This window comes from Glycine max, chromosome 19, assembly GCF_000004515.6.
Source record: "Glycine max cultivar Williams 82 chromosome 19, Glycine_max_v4.0, whole genome shotgun sequence".
NCBI lineage: Eukaryota > Viridiplantae > Streptophyta > Magnoliopsida > Fabales > Fabaceae > Glycine > Glycine max.
In genome coordinates this window covers 42,899,015-42,923,136 of record NC_038255.2, presented here as the reverse complement: position 1 = coordinate 42,923,136, position 24,122 = coordinate 42,899,015, and the positions used below count along the sequence as shown (strand labels likewise).

At 27.9% G+C, this 24,122-nt stretch overlaps 1 protein-coding gene, 1 long non-coding RNA gene and 1 pseudogene across 2 annotated transcripts; 1 reads left to right on the top strand and 2 right to left on the bottom strand.

Annotated features, from left to right (window-relative positions):
- The first annotated feature begins 9,726 nt into the window (after positions 1-9,726).
- LOC121174112 (uncharacterized) lies at positions 9,727-12,633 on the top strand. Its single transcript, XR_005889915.1, has 4 exons — positions 9,727-9,930; positions 11,345-11,453; positions 11,800-11,905; positions 12,400-12,633. It is a non-coding gene; the product is annotated as an uncharacterized lncRNA (long non-coding RNA).
- A 1,420-nt stretch (positions 12,634-14,053) lies between these two features.
- LOC100800600 (ethylene-response factor C3) lies at positions 14,054-17,189 on the bottom strand. The gene has a single exon (XM_014771455.3). It carries the CDS (start codon positions 16,901-16,903, stop codon positions 16,265-16,267), a length of 639 nt encoding a protein of 212 aa, XP_014626941.1. The 5' UTR covers positions 16,904-17,189; the 3' UTR covers positions 14,054-16,264.
- Positions 17,190-22,430: 5,241 nt separating this feature from the next.
- On the bottom strand, positions 22,431-23,314 carry LOC100803091 (ethylene-response factor C3-like; annotated as a pseudogene).
- Between the last annotated feature and the right edge of the window lie 808 nt (positions 23,315-24,122).

The window sequence follows — 24,122 nt, the reverse complement described above, 5'->3', positions numbered from 1 at the left end:
CCTACAACCCGTCTGCTTGCATTCGAGGTGGATAGATACAATGATGAAGTGTGCACGTGGTTCTGTGTTGGGGTTATTGATTTTGTCAAATTCTATGGTGCTTGTTGGTATTTTATTTGTATCCTAGCCAGTTGGTTTTGGCCTACTCGATCTCATCATTTGTATATTATCCCATTTAGGAGAAACAGGCTCGAGTATATGTCATTTGCTGGAGTGGGGTGGCTTTTGCTTTTGGCCACGGGTATCTTTTGGTTATCTTGTAGTTACTCCTTATTGGTGTTAATGCTTGGTAACTAGATGCGAGTTCTGGCTTCAGTTGTGATATGATTTGATACATTGGTACTTCTGGTACCTTATTTAATTTGCACCTTTTTTGCCGACAAAAAAGAAGTGTTGAGACACGTTGGTCTCCTTTTTAATTTCATCTTGCCTGAAAAAAATGTATCATTGCTTAAGAAACTTCATGTTTACAATTGTCATTAGCTCATTCATACTTACAACAAAAAACATTAATGCACAAATAAAAAATCCATACATTCTCTATGTTTCCTCAATTTCTCATCTTGATTTAATGTCTCCACATGTAAATTCATTTATTTTCTATCACTATAGATATTATTGTTTACTTCATTTTTTTTTACATTGGTGATGTGTAAAAATAATACTCACAGAAGGATAAATGTATCATACACAGTAATAATAATGGATTAAAAGTTCAGATATCAAATTTTAAGGACTAATTGTGTTCTCAATTAGTTAAAATTATTAAACTATATAATTATATTAATCAAAAGAAGAATTGAAATATTTTCATGGTTTTGGTTTAAAAAAAAATACACAAGAGAGATTTGAATGATATTAAAAGTGATTAAGGATTATGATTCATCGGTACCAATTTTTTCTTAATCCAAGTTCCTATGAAATTTCTATCACAGCTAATTACCGATTCCCAAAATCAACTAAAATTTATGATTAGGGTCAGAAGATGCTCTTTGCTTTAAATCCATATTTCAATGATAATGAATATATCAATTTAAGTCAAAGGATATAAACTATTATAGGGATGATTAATTAAAGATTAATTAATCTATCGGATATTATCCAAAAGATTTATCATGCAATTTGGTATAAAAAACTTTCTACCTAAGTCTACCCAGCATTCGCAAAATGATTACCACAATATATTCAATTAAGCATATGATTGAGCAATTCCAAAATAAACAATAAGAAAAATAGTAGAATATTAATTAAGATAAACATTGAAGAATTCTATTAACAGAGAAATGGATACAATTGGACAGTCCCATCATAAATTCAGACTAAGAGAATTAGTCGCTCATGGTCAAAACCTACTTAGGAATTCTATATTAAATAAACATAAACATACTAATAAAGTAGGAATGATGATCATGATCTATCCTCACGGTGTTTCTCATTCTTCAAAACTCTTAAATATCCTCAAGGTTCTCTCAAAATTCGTAAAGGATAAATGTGATCAAAAGATTATCTTTTACAAAATTCAAACCCTATTTATAGCTTCCTAAAAAATATCAGTCCGAAAAGATGCACTACCACCGAGGTAAAATTCACCAACCATGGACGTGGACGGAAAAGAATGACATTGAAGTTTTGGGACATTGTAGAATGACCATATATAACCCTCATGGTTTACCATGATTGTTGTTGGATGGTTGACACTATTATAGAGGATAGTCTTATCATGGTTGTGCAACAAGTGTAATAATATATTACGACCATTATTAAGTTTAGAATCCTTAGATCTTTATAAAATCATGTCATTTCTAATTTTTTTACTCCATTAAAGAGCTATACTTATACGATACAAAACTAGTGTATAAATGTAATTTTAAAAAAATATAAATAACACAAAATATCATTCAAAAAGTGGTTCAATTGCCCATGCTCTTTAGAAGATTTGCATTGTTCACTTTTACTTGGTCGCTTGGTGAAATCAATTTTGATTGTCTGTTTGTTTCCGCATCGGTAGAGACCATACACACATCAATTATGTGAAAACTTGAAGCAACAAATATAAGTTTCTGCGTAAATTGTTGATTGGAGGTGAATTTAGTTTTCTATATTGAGCAGAATTAAGCACACACTAATGTTTATTCTACAAAACAAAATGCTTACTTTAATCTCACATTTACTTAATTAAAGCTATTGTTCTAAACACACATAGTTAGTGTCCTACTGACTTCAATCAATATTTTTAAAGAAAAATTCTTGTAGGGAGAAAACAAGTAATCCTATTAAATTTATTTTAAAATAAAATAGCAACTTTGCCGTTGTTCCACTGTGGAGCACCGCTTTCCGTTAATTCCTAGTAACTGAACATTTTATATTATGTCCAATTGTGTCGTTTTACATATAAATGCATCAGGGATGATGCAAAAGCATCCATGAATCTAGCATATAATTACAACTAAATATGATAAAGGGAATGCACACGGGAGGGTTTAAATATAGTGAAACGAACATGCATCTATTGTACAATGTAGTACTTAAATAACTTTGCTCCCTATTTTAATAAGTATAAATGTCCTTTTTGCTTACAGGGAAGTTTTTTTCGTATTTTAATGCACCCCCTAATCTTACCGTTGAATAGACGAGAGCAGATACATGGAATCACTATTTGTTAATATTTGTCACCGTTTCCCTTGTCTGATATCTATTTGTTGTTGCTGCTGCTTACAAATTTATGGTTGAAGACAAGACAAGTGAAACCTGCTGGTGAAAGACAACACAAGTCTTTCATGGACTAATGGCGGCTTTAATTTTTAACGATATTCTTACAATTATATTGTAATATCATCAATTCAATGTGATTTTACATTACTTGATTCCCATATTTTTTAATGTTTTAGTTTTTATGTTTATAAAAAATAATTGATGTTTTAAGATTTTAATGTCTAATTAATGTATTTTTTAAATATATATCCTTATTTAATATTCATTATTAATGATGCAAATATCAAATATTAAAATATTAAATAAGAACATTTTAATTTAAATATAATAATTTTTAATTTCATTAAATATTTCTTAATACACATACAATAATCTAAAATATAAAAAAAATATGAGAATGAGATAGTACTTGTTTTTATAAATGATGTAACTTACAATAGTAATATGAACCATAATGACGATCGACTTTGTAATAGTTTTTTAATATTAATTTTACTATGTCTCATTTTGGTAAATGAGTTGAGATAAATTTATTGTACGCTATTTTTTATAGAACGACTTGCCATAATTAAAGTCGTGATTTCTGGTCATAACTTTCCTAACTCAACGTTCAATATGGCAAATAGTCCTGGAATGGATACAGTATTTACATAATTGTCCAATCACAACAATTAGTGAGGAGCAATAAAAAAATAGTATATTTTAAAAATTATAAATATTAACCAATGGTTTTAAAACACTGGTTAAGGACTTTAAAGTAGAAATACTTTTGTTAGGATGCGAAAAATTACACTATCTATCAGAGTTGGCCTAACATATATAGAGGTCTAAAACGAATTTTAAAATAAGGTATTTTTTAGTCTAATATTGTTTTTTGAAAAAAAAATTAATATTTTTTAAAATATGTATATTTTTATTGAAAATTTATTTTTCCAGTTTTTAAGGATGCAAATTTTTTTATTAATTTATTATAATTGATTTTCTTTAATATTTTTTTTCAATCGATATAAAAACTAATTCATTCAATCTCTCTTGAGACATTATTGATCTTAAATAAGATTTAATTAATTTTAATTTTGAAATTTTTTTTCACCAAAGCAATACAATAATTGTTAACATTATTCTATAAACAATAAAAGCATTTCGAAAAGAATCAATTCTTTTTATATAATTAAGTATGTCAATCGGTATATCATTTTCTACTTGCATAATCTTTCTTACAATTTTTAGTTCTATAAATAAATATAATTCATCAATATTCGAGTAATTATTATGTTTTAATGAACGTTTAAGGTTAAAACAATATTCTTTTAAATTATTACTATCGAAAAACTTCGATTTCTTAATGCTAAATAAAAAATCAAAATATCTTCATATATTTTAAATTGTTCAAATCTATTTTCTAATGTGGTAATTGTTTGATCTATTATATACAAGAAGTAATCAATTTTAAATGATTCTTTAGGCAATTTTACAACTTCATTATCAATATTCTCATCAAATTGTTTTTTTTTTTTTTTACAAATAACACGTTTTTCATGAAACTTAGGTTCTATATCCATTTCAGTAGCAATGTCTTTGGGAAAAATTATAACATTTTCAAATCCATCTTCTCTATATGTTTCAAAAAAAGAAATAAGATCTTTCAATTGTTCTATAGCAATATCTATACCCATATCTTTTGATTGTAACTTTTTATTATCAGCTTCATTTTTTATTTTAAGATCATCATTAATTTTACTCAATTTTAACAAAAGACTTTATCCAAATCTTGAGAATAAATTAACCATTTTTTTTCATCTTGTTCATCATTAGATAACTTATGAATGTAAAATGATGAAAAAGGTACCTTGAGAATTCATCCTTAGGAAAATCTATATTAGTAATTTTAATAGGACCTTTTTCTACTAATATATCTCTCAAACTTTTACTAATATTTATCCATTGACTTGGATCATATATATTTTTAATAGTTGTTTCTTTTAATTTATTAATTTCTTCTTCCTTTTATTTTGAGTTTGGAAATCAATATAATCTTGTTCGTTAACTAATAATACTTATTCGCTATCTTCATTTTCATTAATTACTACATTGTTAACTTGTTCATTAGCTAATACTTTTTCTTTATTTTCATTTTCATCAATTTTTATATTGTTAACTTGTTCATTCAACCAGCAATTTCCTATATTTTTAAATTTATTTTTATCTGTTTTGATAAATCATTCAATGAACCCCTTTTTGTGATTCAATTAAAGCATCAATTCTTTTTTTTTTTTAAGTTTTGAATAACAAAATTCAAATTTTTGAGTTGACATTTTGAAATAAAGTAACTAATATAAAAAAAATAAAAATTATAAATCAAGATGATGAAAAAATGTTAGAACAATAAAACCTGATTGCCAACTTACAAATGGATTGCTTTATATACTTCTTTGAGTTGAGATATTTTACCCCAATGTTCCCTGAACTCCAAAACTAGTAAATGTAAAACAAAAATATTTTAGAATTTCATGAAATTAATAAAAAATAATACCAGAAATGAATTATAAAAAATTATAAAAATTACAATCGTATTTCAAAAGGTAAAAAAGAGCATAAATGATTCAAATAATTTAGCCAAATGAATAAAAGAATTATTAAAATAACATGTGTAATACCTAAAGTGTGAATAACAGGAGCAGCAAAGTTAAGCCACAAATCAAAAGCAAAACAAGGAATATTGAGAAAAAAAATCAATAAGCGTACTTAATCAAATGAGAATAAAGAAAGAAATAATCTGCACGAACATAGAATTACATAGAGTATAAATGAGAATGAGAGTGATATATCAACTAATTTGGGAGAGAATAAAGACCGACTTTTTGGATTAATTTAGGTAATTAGAGAAAATAAGAAAAGAGATCGATTTTAAATTAATTTTAATAAAAATTGATATTTCATATTGAGAGACCTAGTCAATCAAGAGACAAAATAATTAATTAGAATCAATGAGTAATTAATTTTAAGTGGAAACTAAATAATGAAATTATGGATCTTACTGAAAATTAAAACTATATTTTTTATGTATTATTTTTTATAGGTATTATAAGAAAATATGAGTCTTATAATTATTAATATATATTTTTTTAGGCCTAATTTTTTTTGGAGGCCTAAAGCAAGGACTTTAGTTGCTTTACCCTGGGACTCACATTACTGTCTATGATCATTTTTGCGCTCTCCTATGGCTTTTAGAGTAAATGTTTTTCCTTTTTAGTTCCTTAAGAGAGCATTGGTTAAGGAGATCCTTTAAAAATTAACAAGAAATGTTAAAATTTTAATGTAAAAAATGAGAGGTAAAAATCATGAATCCTTTATATCAATAAATTAAAACTATTTTTTATTGACAAGTTTTAATTTGTTAGTTTTGTTGGATCTACCGGTGATTAAAAGGAATACAAATAAGTCCAAACTAATAATACAAATTGATCAATAAAGGTTGGTTTTGTTGGTAAAAAATAAACTCATATCCTATAAAGGACGTGAGTTCGACTCTTTCCGTCGATGTGAGAATTTTATCGAAGAGTAATCAATAAATACCTCCGTTTGCATTTTTAAAGACTTGAGGTCTATCCTAACTCTAGTGAGTTCCTAAAATCCAAATTATCTCATGATTAAAAGGAATACAAATAAGTTCAAACTAATAATACAAATTGACCAATAAAGGTTGATTTTGTTGGTAAAAAATAAACTCATATCCCAAAAAGAATCTGAGTTCGATTCTTGTAGTAGATGTGATAATTTTATTGATGAATAATTGATAAGTACTTTCATTTACGTTCTTTGAGCCTTGAGGTCTATCATAATTCTAATGAATTCCTAAAATCCAAATTATCTAAACATTTTGTTATATATATATATATATATATATATATATATATATATATATATATATATATATATATATATATATATATATATATATATATATATATATATATATATATATATATATATATATTGCTAACCATCAATTAAACTGGCAATGGGGCTGTTTATTTATCCTAAAAGTAAAAAATGGGTTAATCAACCCCACCACACTTAATAAATTAATACCTACCATTAATCATCTTAAAAGTATGTAAGAGAATTATACTAATAAAGTTTGATGAGGTTGTTTAACTTTATTTTTATTAGAAATAAATTAGACAATCTTATTTTTTTTTTACCGAGACAATGCAACTTTAGTGTTAATATTTAAACTTTTTTATTCATAAGAATAATAAAAAAATGACAGTTTATAATAATTCTCACATCCTGTCTAATCCATTCAACTAAACATCTTAATTAATACTTACAATTTGAGAGCTAGTGTTTAAAGAGAATAACTCATGCTAATATAAGCCACAAATTACTAGTCTGACTGTGGAAATTGAAGAATTAAATGATTTGAACCTGCTATTAATATTTCAGCTTGGTCCAGCTGTGAAAAATTTCCGGCCATAAATTTTCATTGAAGAATTAAATGACTACCAAGTGTGTAATTGACTTGACTTTTCCTCCATCTATCTCTTTTTTACTTTTTTTTTATAAAAAAAATTGTTGACTTCAATTCTTTCTTAAGAATGGCTTCTCTTTCAACTGTTTTAATTTAACCTTTGTTCACTTAACACAAGTGATACATAGAATTATTAGTTACATATTTTAACCTATTTTCACGTGAGAAGAAAAGAAAGTATGATACCATCCCAACAATGCGGTGGGAGTTGAAGTTGTGAGAATCGTTGATGGAGGCAGGAAACCTTAATGACATCGACGAGGCCTGTCGTGTTGGGTCCACGCTTTTGACGATTTGCTTCCTTTCGATGTTTGGTTACGGTGATCTCTCTTACGACATATCATTTTTTATTTATTTATTTGTAAGAAGCATAAAAATTTAGATTTAAATATGTTTCTTTTTTTATTAAGTTGATATTCTTTTGATTTTGATCACGGTAAGTTTTTTTTAAGTCTTTATAAGTTTATATTTTTAAATTTTTATTTTTGTAAATTATTTTGTTTATTTTTAGTCTTTTTAAGTTTATGTTTTTTTTTTAAATTTTGGTCCTCTAAATTTATGTTTTTAAAATTTTCATCCTTGTGAGCGTGAACTTACAATGATTAAAAATAAAAAAATTAAAATCTGAAAGGACTAGAATTAAAAAAACAACTTGAACCAAAATTTAAAAAATAAAAAACTTGTAAAGACAAAAATTTAAAAAATATCAACTTATAGAAATAAAAATTTATAATATACTCAACCAAATGATCCACAAATTCGGGGTTGGTTCCATAAATTTGGAAATTTAAAATGGAAGTGGGTCGGGTAGCAAAGTCTGAAGCTTAATGTATGCAATTGTTCCTGGGTATAGTAAGCTACAGGAGTTTGTTTATTTTATACTAGGCTTTTGAACATTTTTTTTGGATCATATTTTGTTGGGGTTATTTGTCTATTTGCAGAGCATGTATATGCGATATTCTAAGTACCTGATATCTTCGCACTTCTTCTGCTGCTATCTTAATATATAAGTTTCATTTGCCTATTAAAAAATAAAAGAAAATGACACGAATAAAAAACCTGGAAAGGTTGCGGTATTGAGCCACAAGCTCGAAGACTTACGTTAAGATAAGTCGCGGGGAGCAACTTTACGGTATTTGTCTATTCGGTCGTCAATATTCATGAATACACCGAAAGTAGTAATATCAAAGGATTTAATTTAAAATTTAAAATTTAATCGAAATACAATAATACTATAATAGTAAAGAAAACTAATAAAATGTTATCATCATCGATGGTTATATGTCAATAACTTAATTGGTTAAATAAGACACATAAATTATTATAATTTTTTTGAAATTATCTTCCATTCATACTGATAAAATAAATATTATTATATCAATGCATTTAATAAAAAATAAAGCTAATTTCCGTTGAACTATATTAATAGACTTAATAAAATATAATGAGTTAAATGTTCTAACATTTAATGATATTAAAAAATTAATAATACATCAACGACACATTTTTTTACATCAATAACAAAACTGTAATTTTAATAAATTATTTTAAATTTGTAACAAGTAACAATATGAAATACCCCATTCAATAATGCGGTTCTTGATTAATTTATTTGAAGACTTATACTAATATTAATTCGAACCCATGATACTATGCACGTTTAATTCTATAAACATGGTGTAAATTTTCACTCAAATATAACATTTTTAATAATGATAAATAATAAGAACAAATTATCTATGGTAACATAAAAACTTATAATAAACATTATTGATATATACAAATATTATAAAATATTAAACTAAAATAATAATGTAATTATATATTCATAATTATACTCATCTAAACCATTGAAGATTTTATTACTATAAATTTTCTTCAAAGTTTCATCCTAAAACAACTTTGATGTATATTCACACACCTGATTAGATAATTAGATGAAATGATTCAATTAAAAAAATAAATACAAATTCAATGATTCAATTGAAAAAATAATAGTTTAGGAATTTAATAAAAAAATTATCAAATAATTTAGGGCCTTACATATTAATTTAAATTTATTTTTTGAGTAATTTAAATGGGTTGAATTAATAATAATTAAAAAACAGTCTATAAACGTTCAAATATGAACCAATCCCCTTTGAAAAAACAAATATTTACTAATTATACGATAATAATGTAAAAAAAAATTATATTTTGATTTAATCACAAAGTTTCATTAACATTACTCAATTTGGGATTTCTTTTTCCTTTGTTCTTTCTCATAGATATAAATTTAGAAAGCAAGTTGCTTAAGACGTCAGCGCTGGCGTACCGAACCATGAGCCAAAAAATGTACCTGGACACACAAAAGTCCTGCAATAGTGCCACTCTATCATTCCATGCATTTTGTTCACTTTTCACTCAATAGCTAGATGCATTCATGCATCCATCTCCCTCTTGCCAATTTCAAATTCATACAAACGTACCATAGTGTTCTGTCTCTAGCTAACTCACAAAATTAAGGCTGCTATAGCTACCTTAATCAATTCACTTTGACGCACCAATTAAGTATATGAGAGATCCTCGATCATGCTACAAACTCTCTAGTCTCTACCATCTCTGCCTTCTTAGTTAGTGAATATTGACCATGCTCTGTATCTAAAACCAGGAGTGGCTTCACTAAGAACAGGGCATACATGCATGTAAGTATTTAATTTATTTGGCTTTTTTTTCTTGGTTGTTTCAGTTTCTCACATCATCTTGTCTATTTTTGTTTTGCATTGTTTGGTTTATTGTTTAGCTCCCATGATTAATTTTAACGTTTTCCTAAAATTCCCTTCCACCTCGTTGACCCTTTCTGCTACTAGTACTATATATCTATTGTACATGTTGAATACGTACGTGACGCGTCTATACAGCCCAAATTCTTCCGAGTAGAAAACAGGATAGGAATCCACTACTTGATTTTGATTAGATTTGATTTAATCTTAATTTCAATTTAAAACTGAATAAACTTTTTATAGAGATTAAAACAAAAAAATGACATATTTTAAGGATTAACAATTACTTATTTAAACCAAATTAAATTGTAGATCCTAAAGTATTCATACGGTTGTATTATACGATTTTCCTCAGTTTATTTATGTATAACAACATTTTCAGAAATATAAAGGATAAAATTGGAAAATATTGTATCACTAATTATTAAAAATAAAAAATAAATAAGTGATGGAGAGGTCGATATAGGAAATATTGAGAGAATATATCTCACGCAAAATTGACTATCATACAAGTTGCCGTAAAAGATTTGATAACTAATCACATTTAATTAATTAATTTACTTGAAGATATTGAGAAATACGAGAGTATAATATTGTGGAGATCACAATCCAAACAAATTTGTTACTTACATCTAACTTAAAATTTAGACATACATTAAATGTTTGTTTAAGAAATAGTTGAATCTAACACCAACAAATTTTTAAATAAAAGTTATAACAGAATTACTTTAACATTTTTTCTTTAGAAAATATGATTTTTTCATTCAATGTGATTCTAATGTATCCAAACATTCTCTAAGTGTGTAAATCTTTTCTACCACATCATATATATAATGTGGGGCTTCTTCACTTTTACTCGTCATTTCAACCAAAAACTTAAAATCATTTTTAATTTATAATTAATTGTATTCGTTTTTTCAATTATAGGTTCCCCTAATATTACTGGTTACATTTTTGTAATTTATTCATGAAATATTAATATGTTCTAAACTTTTTCTTTACTTCCATGTTGATCTTACTTCATCATAGAGATTTGAGAATTTGAGATCTTCTTGAATTTCCGTACAACAGCTATGAGTAGCATTGAAAATAACAAACCAACATGTCAAGTTGTACTGTAACTTATAAATAACCATATTATGCTAACCAGTAACTCTCACAGACACAGTTAACATTGAATAATATTATACCAATTCTTCCGATCGGACACGTACTCGCATCTCTCTAATTGCCCCTTTGTGTCTGTAACCCTATCTTCTGCGCATAGAAACCCCCCTCCTATGTCTTTTCCCCTTTACTTGTCAATGCCGTACTAATTTTTGGCCACTTTATACAGTTTCGAAGTTACTAGATTGCAGTTTTAGCAGTTTTTTCAGCAGAAGGAAGATTTTGAGGAAAAGAAAGATGGTGCACAACGGATACAACTTATACTGGAGTGGATATAGGTATATATAAAATATGTGTATTTAATTGTTTGTCTTAATTAGAAAATTTATTATTAGGTATTGATGGTTGCATTATTCTTATTCTTATTCTTATTATTATTGCTAATAAAGGAAGTGAATTGCAATTTGCAATATTGATATGAGAAGCTGTATCGGCTGGTGGATAGGTCTATATACCTACAATATTTATTGGATTTATGTGTGCAGTTAAATTTCTTTTTGGCCACAGGAAATAAGAGTCTATATATGTATCAACTGTATATGGTTTAAGTTTTTATTTTCTGAAATTTGAATTCACAATATGCAGCTAGTGGTAAGCTCTTCTGATATAGTTTATATTATTTAGCTAGAGGATTATGAAGTGTGATTATTGTAGATCTGGGCTCGACGCCATCACCTCGTTCTTAGTTTTTCAGAGGAATCCGTAAGATCGAGGAGGATAGACTGACAGGGTATGATCAATAAGTTTGAGCTCTATTAATTGTCCTTTTGAGTACATAGTTTTGGTTGATTAGGATTCTATGCTGTTCTTATATTATCCTTTAAAATTATATCGTTTTTATAATTTTTAAAATTAAATATCACCATTAAATATTAACACAACTATTATGTATTATAATTTTAATAGGTAACACATAGACAGCATAAAAAAAGACAACAGATAAGTCAGATTTGATTTTACATAGTGTTGCCATCAAATTTATTATCAAAAGAAAATTTTGGAGAAGGGTTGGGAGAATCATATGCCTTTGCCATACATAGATCATAGATGTGAAGTTGAGGAACTTAACTTTAATTATGGATTTCAATTTCTCTAATTGTTATAGTTTAACAAAAAGCTAATGTTGTTGCATAGTTTTGGACATTTGGCATGCACTTATTTGTAGTTTGAGCTTTTATTTTATTTATATATTTTTCTTATGGTATTTCTGGTTTCTATATCCAGGTAATTGCACAATGTAAGTTTTTGTGACACATTTAATTTATAGCAGCAGTTGAAGACTTTCCTATATATTAAGCTTGGTGTGATCTCAATGAGGTTAAGGATATATTGTTTTTTAATACTCCTATACGTTTCTTATGTTCTTGCTCACTAAATTAAGATATTTTCTTGGCTTTGTCTGATCACAAATGGAATTTAAAGAAAGTGGGGGAGCAAAGTGAGATAAATGCAAACAAGGTAGCAAACTGTTCGTAAATAGCTTTATATATACTATCTTCAACTAGCTAGTTGTATAACCGAACATGTGATTCGATGTTATCTTATCTCTTTGAGGCAGCAGATTTAGAATAGAAGTACCAGTAAATCTTCATATTTGTCGTATAAAGTTTGTTACATACATTAATTATGACATTAAAGTTTTGTAGAAAAACTTTGGCTTCAAATTATTACATCAATAATTTAAAACCATTATTATATATGTTAATCTTTTAAAATTTTATCACTAAAATTTGTTTCGCCAAAAGATTTTATTTGTCATCAAATTAGTCTTTCAAATATTCTTTTAGGTCCTATATACCACTTTATTTTTTCATAAGGATATGAATATAATGATATTTTAATTTTTTTGTGGACTAATTTAATAAAATTAAAACAGGTTTGGAAGATTAACTATGATATTTTTTAATTACCTTAAATAAATAAAAACTAATATGATTGCAAGTTTGGAGAATCAACTTAAAGGAATTTCTCAAACCATCAGCTTGAAATTATATACATATAACAGTTTGTTTTGTTATACCAAAAGAATTATATAGCTCTTTTCATTTTACAGCAAAACTTATGTTAATTTACCACTAATTTTAGGATTTCATGTGCGGCCATATAATAAGCATTCATCTAAAATCCCCACCCTTTATTTTGTATTTAGGCAGACACAATTGTTTCTGGCGTATATATACTATAAAATCACATTTTTGGTATAAGAGTTGCTCATACTGTTGATTGTGTCCTGACTCTGAATATTTGATTTGCAAAAGTTTTCAACTTCACCTCTAAAAACAATTCATGCTTTCCCAAAACAAGCACGTACACTATTTCAAATATTTCGTGAGAAGTAGGAGAATTGAAAAGGAGACTTTGAGGAGCAGTATAAATTTTCAATGTTAAAAGTTCGTTAATTTAATTTGCTTTCATATGCGCTGTCTTTTCTTATGTTTCCAAAGAAGGATCAAATGGAATTAAAGGCAAACAACGCATTTATTTGATGTTACTATGTATTATCATATTGTTTAGATTGGGAATTGAGAATTGTTTCAAAAATTCTATATTCGATTTATAATTCGTCAAATTAAAATTTCTTTTTGTCAGAAAAATAAGTATGCAAAATACGGCAGCATATACTGGTAGGGATCGGAAATCTGCACACACGTTTGTTAGTTTTCATGTCTCTGTTTAGTCAAATCGTTCTTTGATCGATCTGCTGCTACTTTTATATGGTGCTTAACTACTCATGTTGTTATTACTTCATTAATTATTTTATGATTAATTAGAGAGTATGATGATTTTGATTCAAAATACATTGTTTTGCTGGAGAAATGGAGGAGCTGCTACAAGATAATGAGGTAATTGCACTTTTGCATCGTGCATAACTGTTCTTTTGATTAAGGGTTGGTCTTTGATACTGTTGCCATTAATTAGCTTCTGTTTTCTTCTTTTTTTTCGTTAGTTACATGCCAGCTAGTTTTATGCTTCCTCTGGTTGCCAAAGTGCATTAAGTAAAATAAGGACAGTTAAATTCCTGAGACTCAGTTAATAGAAGTACATGTATGCAACTTTTCTTTTATTATTACACAGATGTATGTAACTTTATTTCTGTAAATAACGAGACTATTTAATATTTATATGATTTGAACCTGTGACTTAGAATACAAAAAATTAATAAAATTAATGGCAATTTATGCATATTTTCACTTTGTAATTGTAAGATTTAGGGAAGCTAAAAATAGGTATATATATCTAGCCTTATTCCAATAAACAAGAATGTTGTTTTTAGGATTTCAACATGTGACTTTAAGTCGTATAATTAATAGGGTAATCTTACTGTTATGTTAGTCCAAGCCTTCACAGGTCACCGAAATGGGTAGTGAATAAATGCATTTGATCAGCCCAGCTTTAGTTTTTGTTCTTATCGGTCAATATTAATAAGTCTTAACTTATTAGCATTTTATTATTGAAAAAGATTTGAATTTACGATCTTTTTTTTTCTCATTCTCCTTTTAATCACTAAATCAATACCACTAGGTCAATTTTGTAACTGCACAGCTATTACAAACTAATGTTGTGAGTTGAAAAGTCGATCTCTAGTTTTTTTTCCCCCGGAGCTGAGAAAAGTTTCTTTCCTCGCCTTTAGTTTTGGGCGACACCTATAAGATTTATATAGTTTAGTTGCATATTCAATTATAGGGTATATTGATGTGAATCTGCAACCCTAAATCATTTTTTTCCTTTATAAATTCCAAATATCTCTTTATCGGGGTGAAACTTCTGTAAGATGGTTTTATTATAGTTGTTTGAATAGTGCCATTTAAGTACCATTCGTTCTGCTATATAAAACAATCAAAGTGGTTTACTATTAGTATTTACCATATTGTTAATGAGAATTAATTTCTTTTACCATTTCTAACTGTTGGCTATTGAATAGGTAATCTTTGCTCTTTATAAAATGGATAAAGATACATATACATGCTAATTCTAACACCTTGAGAAAGAAACAAAAAAAAAAAAGAAGAGAAATTCTAGGTATGATAGGTAATGTAAAATAGAAAAGAAAGATAAAAAGAAAACAAGAATATCAAATAGGTGTTTGTGATATCCGGACTCATTACTCTATAAAATATATCAAGCCTAGGTCCTAGGAGGGTAGATGATACACCGAAATGCCTTGTTGGAGTACTCCATTTCGCTAGGCCTTTGAGTGCATGAGTTTAAGAGATTAATTCTCTAGGACTCACAAAACAGACAATTATCTTTAAATTTTTGAAACTCCACAGTATATAAACGATCAATTTTGAAAGCCTTTCCATTTGTACCTTGGGTTTTCCCTTTAAAGGTATTTGCAAAATGAACTTTAAAGGGATCAAAGGCCATGAAATGGTGTTGTAAAGAAAACAAAGAAAAGAGGAATAGGAAGCATGAGAGAAGATTCAACATAAGAAGGGTAAATCTCACAAGAACGAATTTATTTGAGAGTTGCTCAATGATATTAGGAATCATTTTCTGCAACACCGTTATGTTACTGTGACAGGGAAAAAAGCGAAAAATGCTTAGTGGTTTGCAGCCATGTAGTCTATATGGAAGAACAGAAACCACATTATCTTCAATGGTGAGGAGGTAAATTAAATGCTATGTATATGATGAACTTTGTAAAATTTAGATCTTGGTCACAACTATGCGCCAAGGTCAAGGGTTATACTTTTTCTTTTTAGAAATGGTCCTTTCTTTTGCATTAAAACCCTATAATTTTGTTTTATGTATATGGGTTGGGCTATCTTGTAACCTTTTATATATATGTTTACTTTGTTGATAAAAAAAAAAGTTGCTAAGACATTCTGAGAAATCTAAAGGTTTTTAATATAGTTGTATATTTCTTAGGTAAAGTTAAATAAATTTGTATATATGTCTTGGAAAAGAAAAGAGACAAAAGATCAAGAAAGTTTAACTCAGTTGATTAAGCGATTGTAAATGTCTGATACTTGTTATTGATTTTGACGAATAAGAAGAAAAAGATACAAAAGAAAAGAGTTTCCAAATAACAGGATTAAAATCCTGTAATTTTTTAAGATTAAGATACCATAGAATTTCTGTTTATTTAGCAGGTAGAGCTTGTTGCACTTTGATCCGCCGATGTGCTAAGAAGTGCCTCCAGATAATCAGCTCCTAAGTCCTCCAGCACCACAACACTGGATTCCTCCAAGTCCTGTTTCCTTTTACTTGTCTTAGCCTTTGATGATGACGACAATTTTCTTCTTATGTTGTGCCTCTCTTTGAGTTCTAATGCAGGAGAGCACCCTCGGCTGCAACCAGAATAGTTCATCTCTTGTAAAGACTCTTTGACCCTTTTGACCGGAAAATTCAGCACTGCACTAGAGCCTCTCATGGAAAATGCAGCCTGGTCATAAGCCAATGCAGCTTCCTCAGCACTATCAAACGTTCCAAGCCAAACCCTTATACCCTTCCTTGTTGTGTCTCTGATCTCCGCTGCAAATCTTCCCCATGGCCTTCTTCTTACCCCAATATAAGACTTCTTCTTTGTTTTCATAGCTTCTTCAATCACTTGATGATGACTTTCTTCCTGTGGATCCCTTGAGTTATCAATCATATCAAAGGAAAGACAATCATGGAAAGGGTCATGATCAACTCCTTTGCTTGAAAATGATTCAAACAAAATATCCGAATTAGGCTCCTTCAACATGCCCCAATCTGCATGCTGAAAGAAAGGGGAACTCATATTGGTTAGTTGCTTTGATTAGTATATTGCTGTGAAATAATAAGATCATCTTCTATGCTCATCATCACTACTATGTATGATTTATGGCCTCACCGGTTCACCTTCTAGAAACGTCGTTCCGACGACAATTTTCTTATTACAATATTTTCGGGTCCCTCTGTCTTTATATATATAACGTTATCTTGTTGCTGATTTCATAGAACTTGTTTTTGAAGTTGAATATGTAAGAGGAATCGAACAACGTTGGAAAGATTTGAAAAGGAGATGGTTGAATTCCAAAGTGAAAAATGACTATAGGATTATTTTAATCAACAAATATTAAATATATGATTTTGTTGGCATACATATTTTTATTTTTTTAATATAAATACGTTAATAAATTATAATTAGAGAATATAGATAATATAATTTACTAATATATTCATGTTAAAAAAATAAAAATATATATCTTAGCCTTGATAAAGACAGCACAAGGAGTGAATGAAAGTTAAATTACAAAAGCAGTATCATCATCCACTGCGTATCCCGATACAGCTATTGTTAGGAGCCAAAGACCAACAAATTTCCCTTCAAACGAATACTTCTTGTCATAACTAGGGGTGTGTTCATAGTGCGATTTAGGCAGTTTTTTTTTCAAAATTATGTTCAAACTAAACAATAAATTAACATGTGGTAGGTTTGAATTTTTTTAAAAATAAAATTCAAACTAAACCAAACCAATTTATGCAGTGTGGATGGGTTTTTTTGGATTTTTTTTAAATTATAAAATCTTATTTATAATCATAATAAAAATTAACCTGACGTAGGTCTAAATATTTCTTAAGAAAATAAAATATAAAAACATAAAACAGTTAAATAATTCAAATAACTTATAAAAATCTGCTACAACAATAATTCAAGTAAAACATAAAAACATAAAATAGTCAATAAATCCAAATAATTTATAAAAAAATTTTACAACAATAATTCAAGTAAAACATATGAATAATGATTCCAATCTTCCAATTCTTCATCCTTAGTCTCCAATAATTGCATGTCAAACAATCCAAGGCTTCATTCTTCATTTTGCAGAAATTAAAACACTCAAAAAATTAATATTTCTTTTAATACTCAATCAGTACAAGTAATATTATCTTTGAATTGAAAATGTAAAAGAGATGTGTCATCCAAATCCAAATCTATTCATGTTTCCTAAAATAACTCTGACTAAAACGACAAATCATGTCATACAAACACCTTCACATACTAATCAAACAAATTTTTGCAAATCTCCCCTACAATAAATTTTTAGGGTAATGATAAGTGAAACGTGAATTGTGTAATCAGTAGTGTATAAATGAAACGCAATACAAAAATAAGTGAAACTGAAACGCAATCCACACTTAATGGGTAATGTCACAAGTACTAAAATAAAAATTAAAAAAATATATAATATGTAAATATGCGGTTTGGTTTGAATTTTCAGCTAGAAATCTAAACCGAACCAAACCGTTTGGTTTCTATAAAAAAAATCAAACTAATCCGAAAACTCGCAGTTTGGTTTGGATTTCAGTCTTTTTTTTTGTGGTTTGCAATTTTTCATTTTGGTTGGTTCGGTTTTAAACACCCCGTAGTTGTAAGTATAAAAATCAGCATAAGTGCATCAAAGAAGATGCAAGTATAAACGTCCAATATCAACAGGCAGATACATGTACCCCAATTATCCAGTACCACCCAACTAGCTTCATCGATCAGCTGCAAAACGGAATTAGTTTCAACATAATGCACACGAGATCAATTGATTCAGCACTTGAGCCCGGCCCAAAGTATGCAACTTGTTATAACAGGCAGCGACTATTCCTTGAGAATATACGCACGGAATATTATAGGACATTTGAAAAGTGTCTACCTAGTATCTACTCGAATATACAGTAATTTTGCGTGTAAATATAATTAATTTTATTTAACAACTGATTAAGAATAAATTGTCAATGTAGTTAATATACCTTCTAAAAAAATCAATGTAGTTAATATTAATTACTGTTGGGATTGTGAGTAAAATTTTATAAATATAAGTATTTTATGTCATGTTTAAAAATGACTAATTCAATTTGTTGTGAAAACTTTGATTTCAACTGGTGGTTCGAATATGAGTATATTTTGATTGAATCGAAAACAAATTTCTGTTAGTTGATATTATGATTAAGTATTGACATAAGAATTAATTGCATATATAATGTAATAAGATTTGGAAGTCATTTGAATGCATGAGTGAATGGAGATTTGATTACCAATTTTGAAAGACTATTATTTATTAGAGGTGTAATGTTCTTTTCGATTGAACAATCGAAAAGAAGTTTGTTTGAGATGTAATGCTCATTTTGATGGACAATCAAAATTTAAAAGTTAATAAAGAAAAAGAAGCTTATAAAAAATGTAATGCTCATTTCAATGGACAATCAAAATATGAAAGTTATATAGAGATTTGTCTGATGAAACATTTAAAAAGTTTTTAAGTGTTTTGTGATTTTGATTTGTGAAAAGAGTTTTTGAAAGCAAATCATTTGAAGACACAAATGAAAATTTATCAAAGACACATGACTTTGATTGTGCATTTGAAGATAGTTATCAATGGTCTTCCAATAAAAGAAATAAAGACAATTATCAATGATTTTTTGACAGAAGAAACAAAGAAAACAATTATCAATGATTTTTTCAACTAAGGAAATGAAGATAGTTGTCAACATCTTAAATAATCTATTTGAATAAGTTTTACACATGTATAAATCTTATAATTTGACCGCCGAGTCAAAAAAACTATAAATAGACATGTTGATAGTCATTTTTTTCTTGGAAGAATATTTGCACAAGTTTCATTTATATCATCACGCTCACGAGAAAGGACTATCATTCTAGGACCAATGTATATGTTCAAACTCATATTTTGACGTAGTTTATTTTTTTTAACATTTATTTTCTTTTGATCAATTTACTTTATTATATTCTCTTCTTCTATATTTCTTCTCCAAATTCCAAACTTTTTAAATCTATATTTCTTCTCCATACTCTTATTCTTTTATTTTTCTTCATTTCATACTGCATTTCAATTATACAAACAATTATACTTTTACTTCTACACAATTTTTTTAATTATAAACATAATATATTTATTTTCAATTACTATAACAAATTTCCACCGCAAATAACTACTTAATTATAAGCTTAGTTAACTACTATTAGATATTTCAATAATTTTGGGACATTGTTAACTAATTGAGAAGTAAAATTAACCACCATTAAATGTTTCAATAATTTCATGACGCAATCAACTACATATAAAAAATTGTAAAAAAAACTTATATGGGTGTAGTAAAATATAAAAAAATCTCAGTTAACTCATGTTTAATGATGTTATCACCAAAATATTATTTATTTAATTGAGATTATATGACTTTTTTTATTTTTGATATCAAATTTTAATAAAGGACAATTTTTTAAAAATGAGACTATTAAATTAGATTATGTTAATTATTAGTTTTTTCATGAAATGATTGGAACCCATAATATTTTTTTTCATTCTTTCTTGTTTTATCATCAAATCAACCTTCTAATTCCATAAAAACATTTATTTACTATATTAATTACTTGCAAGATAAAACTAACTATATTTATACACATAAATAAACACGTGTGACGGTCAATAACCCACCGTTAATGGTCTTTCAATAACCTCATGGCACTATTAATTATTTATGAAACAAAGTTAAATATTACTATTAAATATTTTAATAACCTCATGATATGAGTAATCACTATATATTCATAATTATATATAATTATGTTCATTTACATTTAAATACAATTGTTAGACAAAATTAACCATATATTTTATACTCCATAGTTGATCCTGTGATCAGTTAAACATCTTGATGCACATATTCCATGTATATTTTATTCTTGGTTTAATTGTACTTTTTATTCTTAACTTTTTAATTTTTGACGAATTTTATCTTCAACAAATTAATTTAATATATTTTATCTTAAACTTTTAAGAAATTTGTAAATTTTACCTTCCATCTTTTATTTATTATTTAACACAAAAGTTGTGTAAATTTTGTTAAAAAATATAAAGTTGGGGCTAAAATTTGACAAAAAAAAAAAAGTTGGAAGCAAAATTTACCAAATAAAAAAATTTAGAGTAAAAAGTATAATTATGTTAGGAGTAAATTAACAAGGAGTAAAATTCATAAGTTTCTTAAAAATTAAGAATAAATGTGTCAAATTAATTTATTGAAGATAAATTTGTCAAAAATTAAAGAATTAGGACATAAAATTTGTCAGTTTCTTCAAAGTTATGAAAAAAATTCATCAAATTAATTTGTTGGAGATAAAATTTATCAAAAATTTTGAATCCCTCTTTTTTTTTTCTTTCTTTAATTTAGTGATGTAATCTCCCTCCCATCAATTTGGTTCATTTTAAAATAAAGTGATACATTTAGTTATCACTTGAAGCTCAAATTACACCTCCCATTAGATTGACCCATTTTTTAAATAAAATAATATCTCCCGTTGTCATTTCATATTCTAGTTGAGAATCAAACTTAATTAAAGAATCTAAGTATCATACCGTTTGTGCTAACTTTTGTTACATCACTCTTTTGATGATATTCCAAGTATATTTTACTCTTTTCCGTACAAATTTGCTGGCTTAATTAGTTACCGTCACTTTCTGTAACACTCATTGTCACCAAAAGAGACCTTAGTGATTTTAAAGGAAAAACGTTAGCGAATTAAATAACCAGTGATGTTAGACATGCAAATTGATACTTTGTTAGCAATATTTCTTACAAAACCGCTATCGAAAACTTTTATGACAATTTATGATTAATTATTTCTAAAAAAAACTTGTTAAATAACATTTGGCTTAAATAACTTTTGGTTACTACAAAATAGGAAAGTTTGAATTTTAGTACTTTAAAAAATTTATTTATTTAATTTATTTTTTGTAAATTTTATTTGTCTTTTGTTGTCTAATAACAACTTTAAGGGATAACATTACAATAACATGTACAGCTTAATTATTGACGTATCATGCATGTAACCAGACGATAACCCACTCTATCCTAGTAGTTCTTGGACGACAAGAATAGGTATGGGTCTCATACTACCTCCGTTCCTGCCTAAGTCTATGACGTAAATTATATTTTTGTTTTTATTTATAAGATTTAATTTTTTAATTCATTAAAATTAAAAAAATAACTAATTTAATTGATAGCAATAAATTTTTTCTAATTAAATTTACATATTTTTTAAAACTATCATTATCATTAATGTTTTTTTCTTATTCTAAATGCTTATCAATACAATCTCTCTTATTTTAATTAAAGATATTTTAATCTAAAATTAATTAATATAAAAAATATTATAGATTGAATCTTATAAAAAAATAAACACTACTTCTAATTTGAGTCATAAATAGGAAAAAGGTAGTATATGCCTAAAGAGCGGTTAAAAAAGGTAAGTGTAAGAACTAAGGAAAAATGTCAACCTTGCTATATTCTTATTATTTTGTTCAAAATTTGTACAGCGTGAGGAGAAGAAAATAAATGAATTAATTAAGGAGACAACTTGAGAATAAACACAAGCTGTGAATGAATTTAAACGAATAAAGGCCTTGTTGTTGTAAACTTCTCCTGGAGCCGGTCCCACAATTTCAGCACCAAGAACAAGGGCAAGTGAAGCTCAAAAGTTGCTCTAGGTATTTAATTAGGACCTAAACCCTCCAACACCAACACATTTTGAGTAGTAGTGTCCAATTTCCCGTTGCTGCAAGCCCTTTTAACCTTTTTACTACCACTCCTGTTAGCCCTAGATTTCGTTCTCATCACGTGCATCCTCTTGAGTGCCAACAAGGGTGAGAGGTCATTTTTCGATGCCTTGAAACCCATGTTTTGAAGGGACTCCATCACCACTTGCACTGAAAAGTTAAGGGTAGCCAAAACACCCCTTGTCAAGAAAGCTGCTTGGTCATAAGCCAAAGCAGCTGCTTCAGCAGTGTCAAATGCTCCAGTCCATACTCGAACACCATTTCTTGTGGGGTCTCTTTTTTCTGCAACGAATTTTCCCCATGGCCTTCTTCTACTCCTCTATAGGGCCTCTTCTCTCGCTTAGATGATGCTGGTGCTAATATTGGATTTAAAGTACCATCTAGTGGCGGTGGTGGTGAATATTTTTCTTCAACGTGGCCTTCACATGTAATATTGGAGGTGATTTCTTGTGACTCAGTTATTCCTTCATTGGAGGATGAAGATTCGGAGTCCAAGGACGATTCGTTGCATTCAAGGGAATGTTATTGAGCGAAAACAACTCTTCCCATGAATTGAGATGGGATTCTAAACTTTGGTATGAAAATAGAGATGAATTAAAATCCATTCAAAGATGAAAAATATGTAAGTATAATAACTTCTTTGTGTGTATGTTTAACTGCGCTTTCTACGTAGAATATTTGAGTGCTTTGAACTTTATATATCCGATGAAAAGAGAAAGCGTGTAGGATTTGGGAGGTAAATTAACAAATGGCTTATAAAATAACGATGTTCAAAATGGGAGGGAGTTAATTAAACAAGTGTTTGGTCAAGAATAGTGGACAAGGAGGATGTCTTTGATTTTTAATTATAACAAGATGATGTAATTGACATAAATAAATGATTGGACCTGGTTCTCATTAAATGCTCGTAGGTTTAGTAGTATAAAAGTGCTTTTCACACGTGAGTCAAATAACGCAATTTCAAAGAATTGAAGTAATTGATTCAATGGTAGACCAAGGTTGGACGAATAGGTGAACCGCGCCGCCCTTCGCTCTTCACGTAGAATTGTCAGTCCAGTGTGAATGATTGCCATGAGAATCTTTGCATGCAGGACATGGGTAGGGTTTTTTCAAGATTTTGTTGCATGCAATGATGTGTCATTGTTCAAGTTTCCTTCTTTCGTCGAAGCACCTCAACCCTTCTTATGATAAACAATAAGATTGGAAATGAGTTGAGTGAACAGTTTGACTTAACTCTCATATAAGAATAAGTCCGGCTTGAAGGTCAATTTAATATGAACATTTTTTTTAGTTCAAACTTAATCCATTCAGGCTTTCAAACTGTTGAGTTCAACTTGTTAGCTTGATTTGATTTTAAATTATAATTATTTTAAATATTTTATTTATTTATTACATAAAAAAATAAAAATAATA

Coding starts and splice junctions, on each gene's coding strand:
- LOC100800600 (XM_014771455.3), bottom strand. CDS start 16,903: ATGAGTTCCCCTTTCTTTCAGCATGCAGATTGGGGCATGTTGAAGGAG.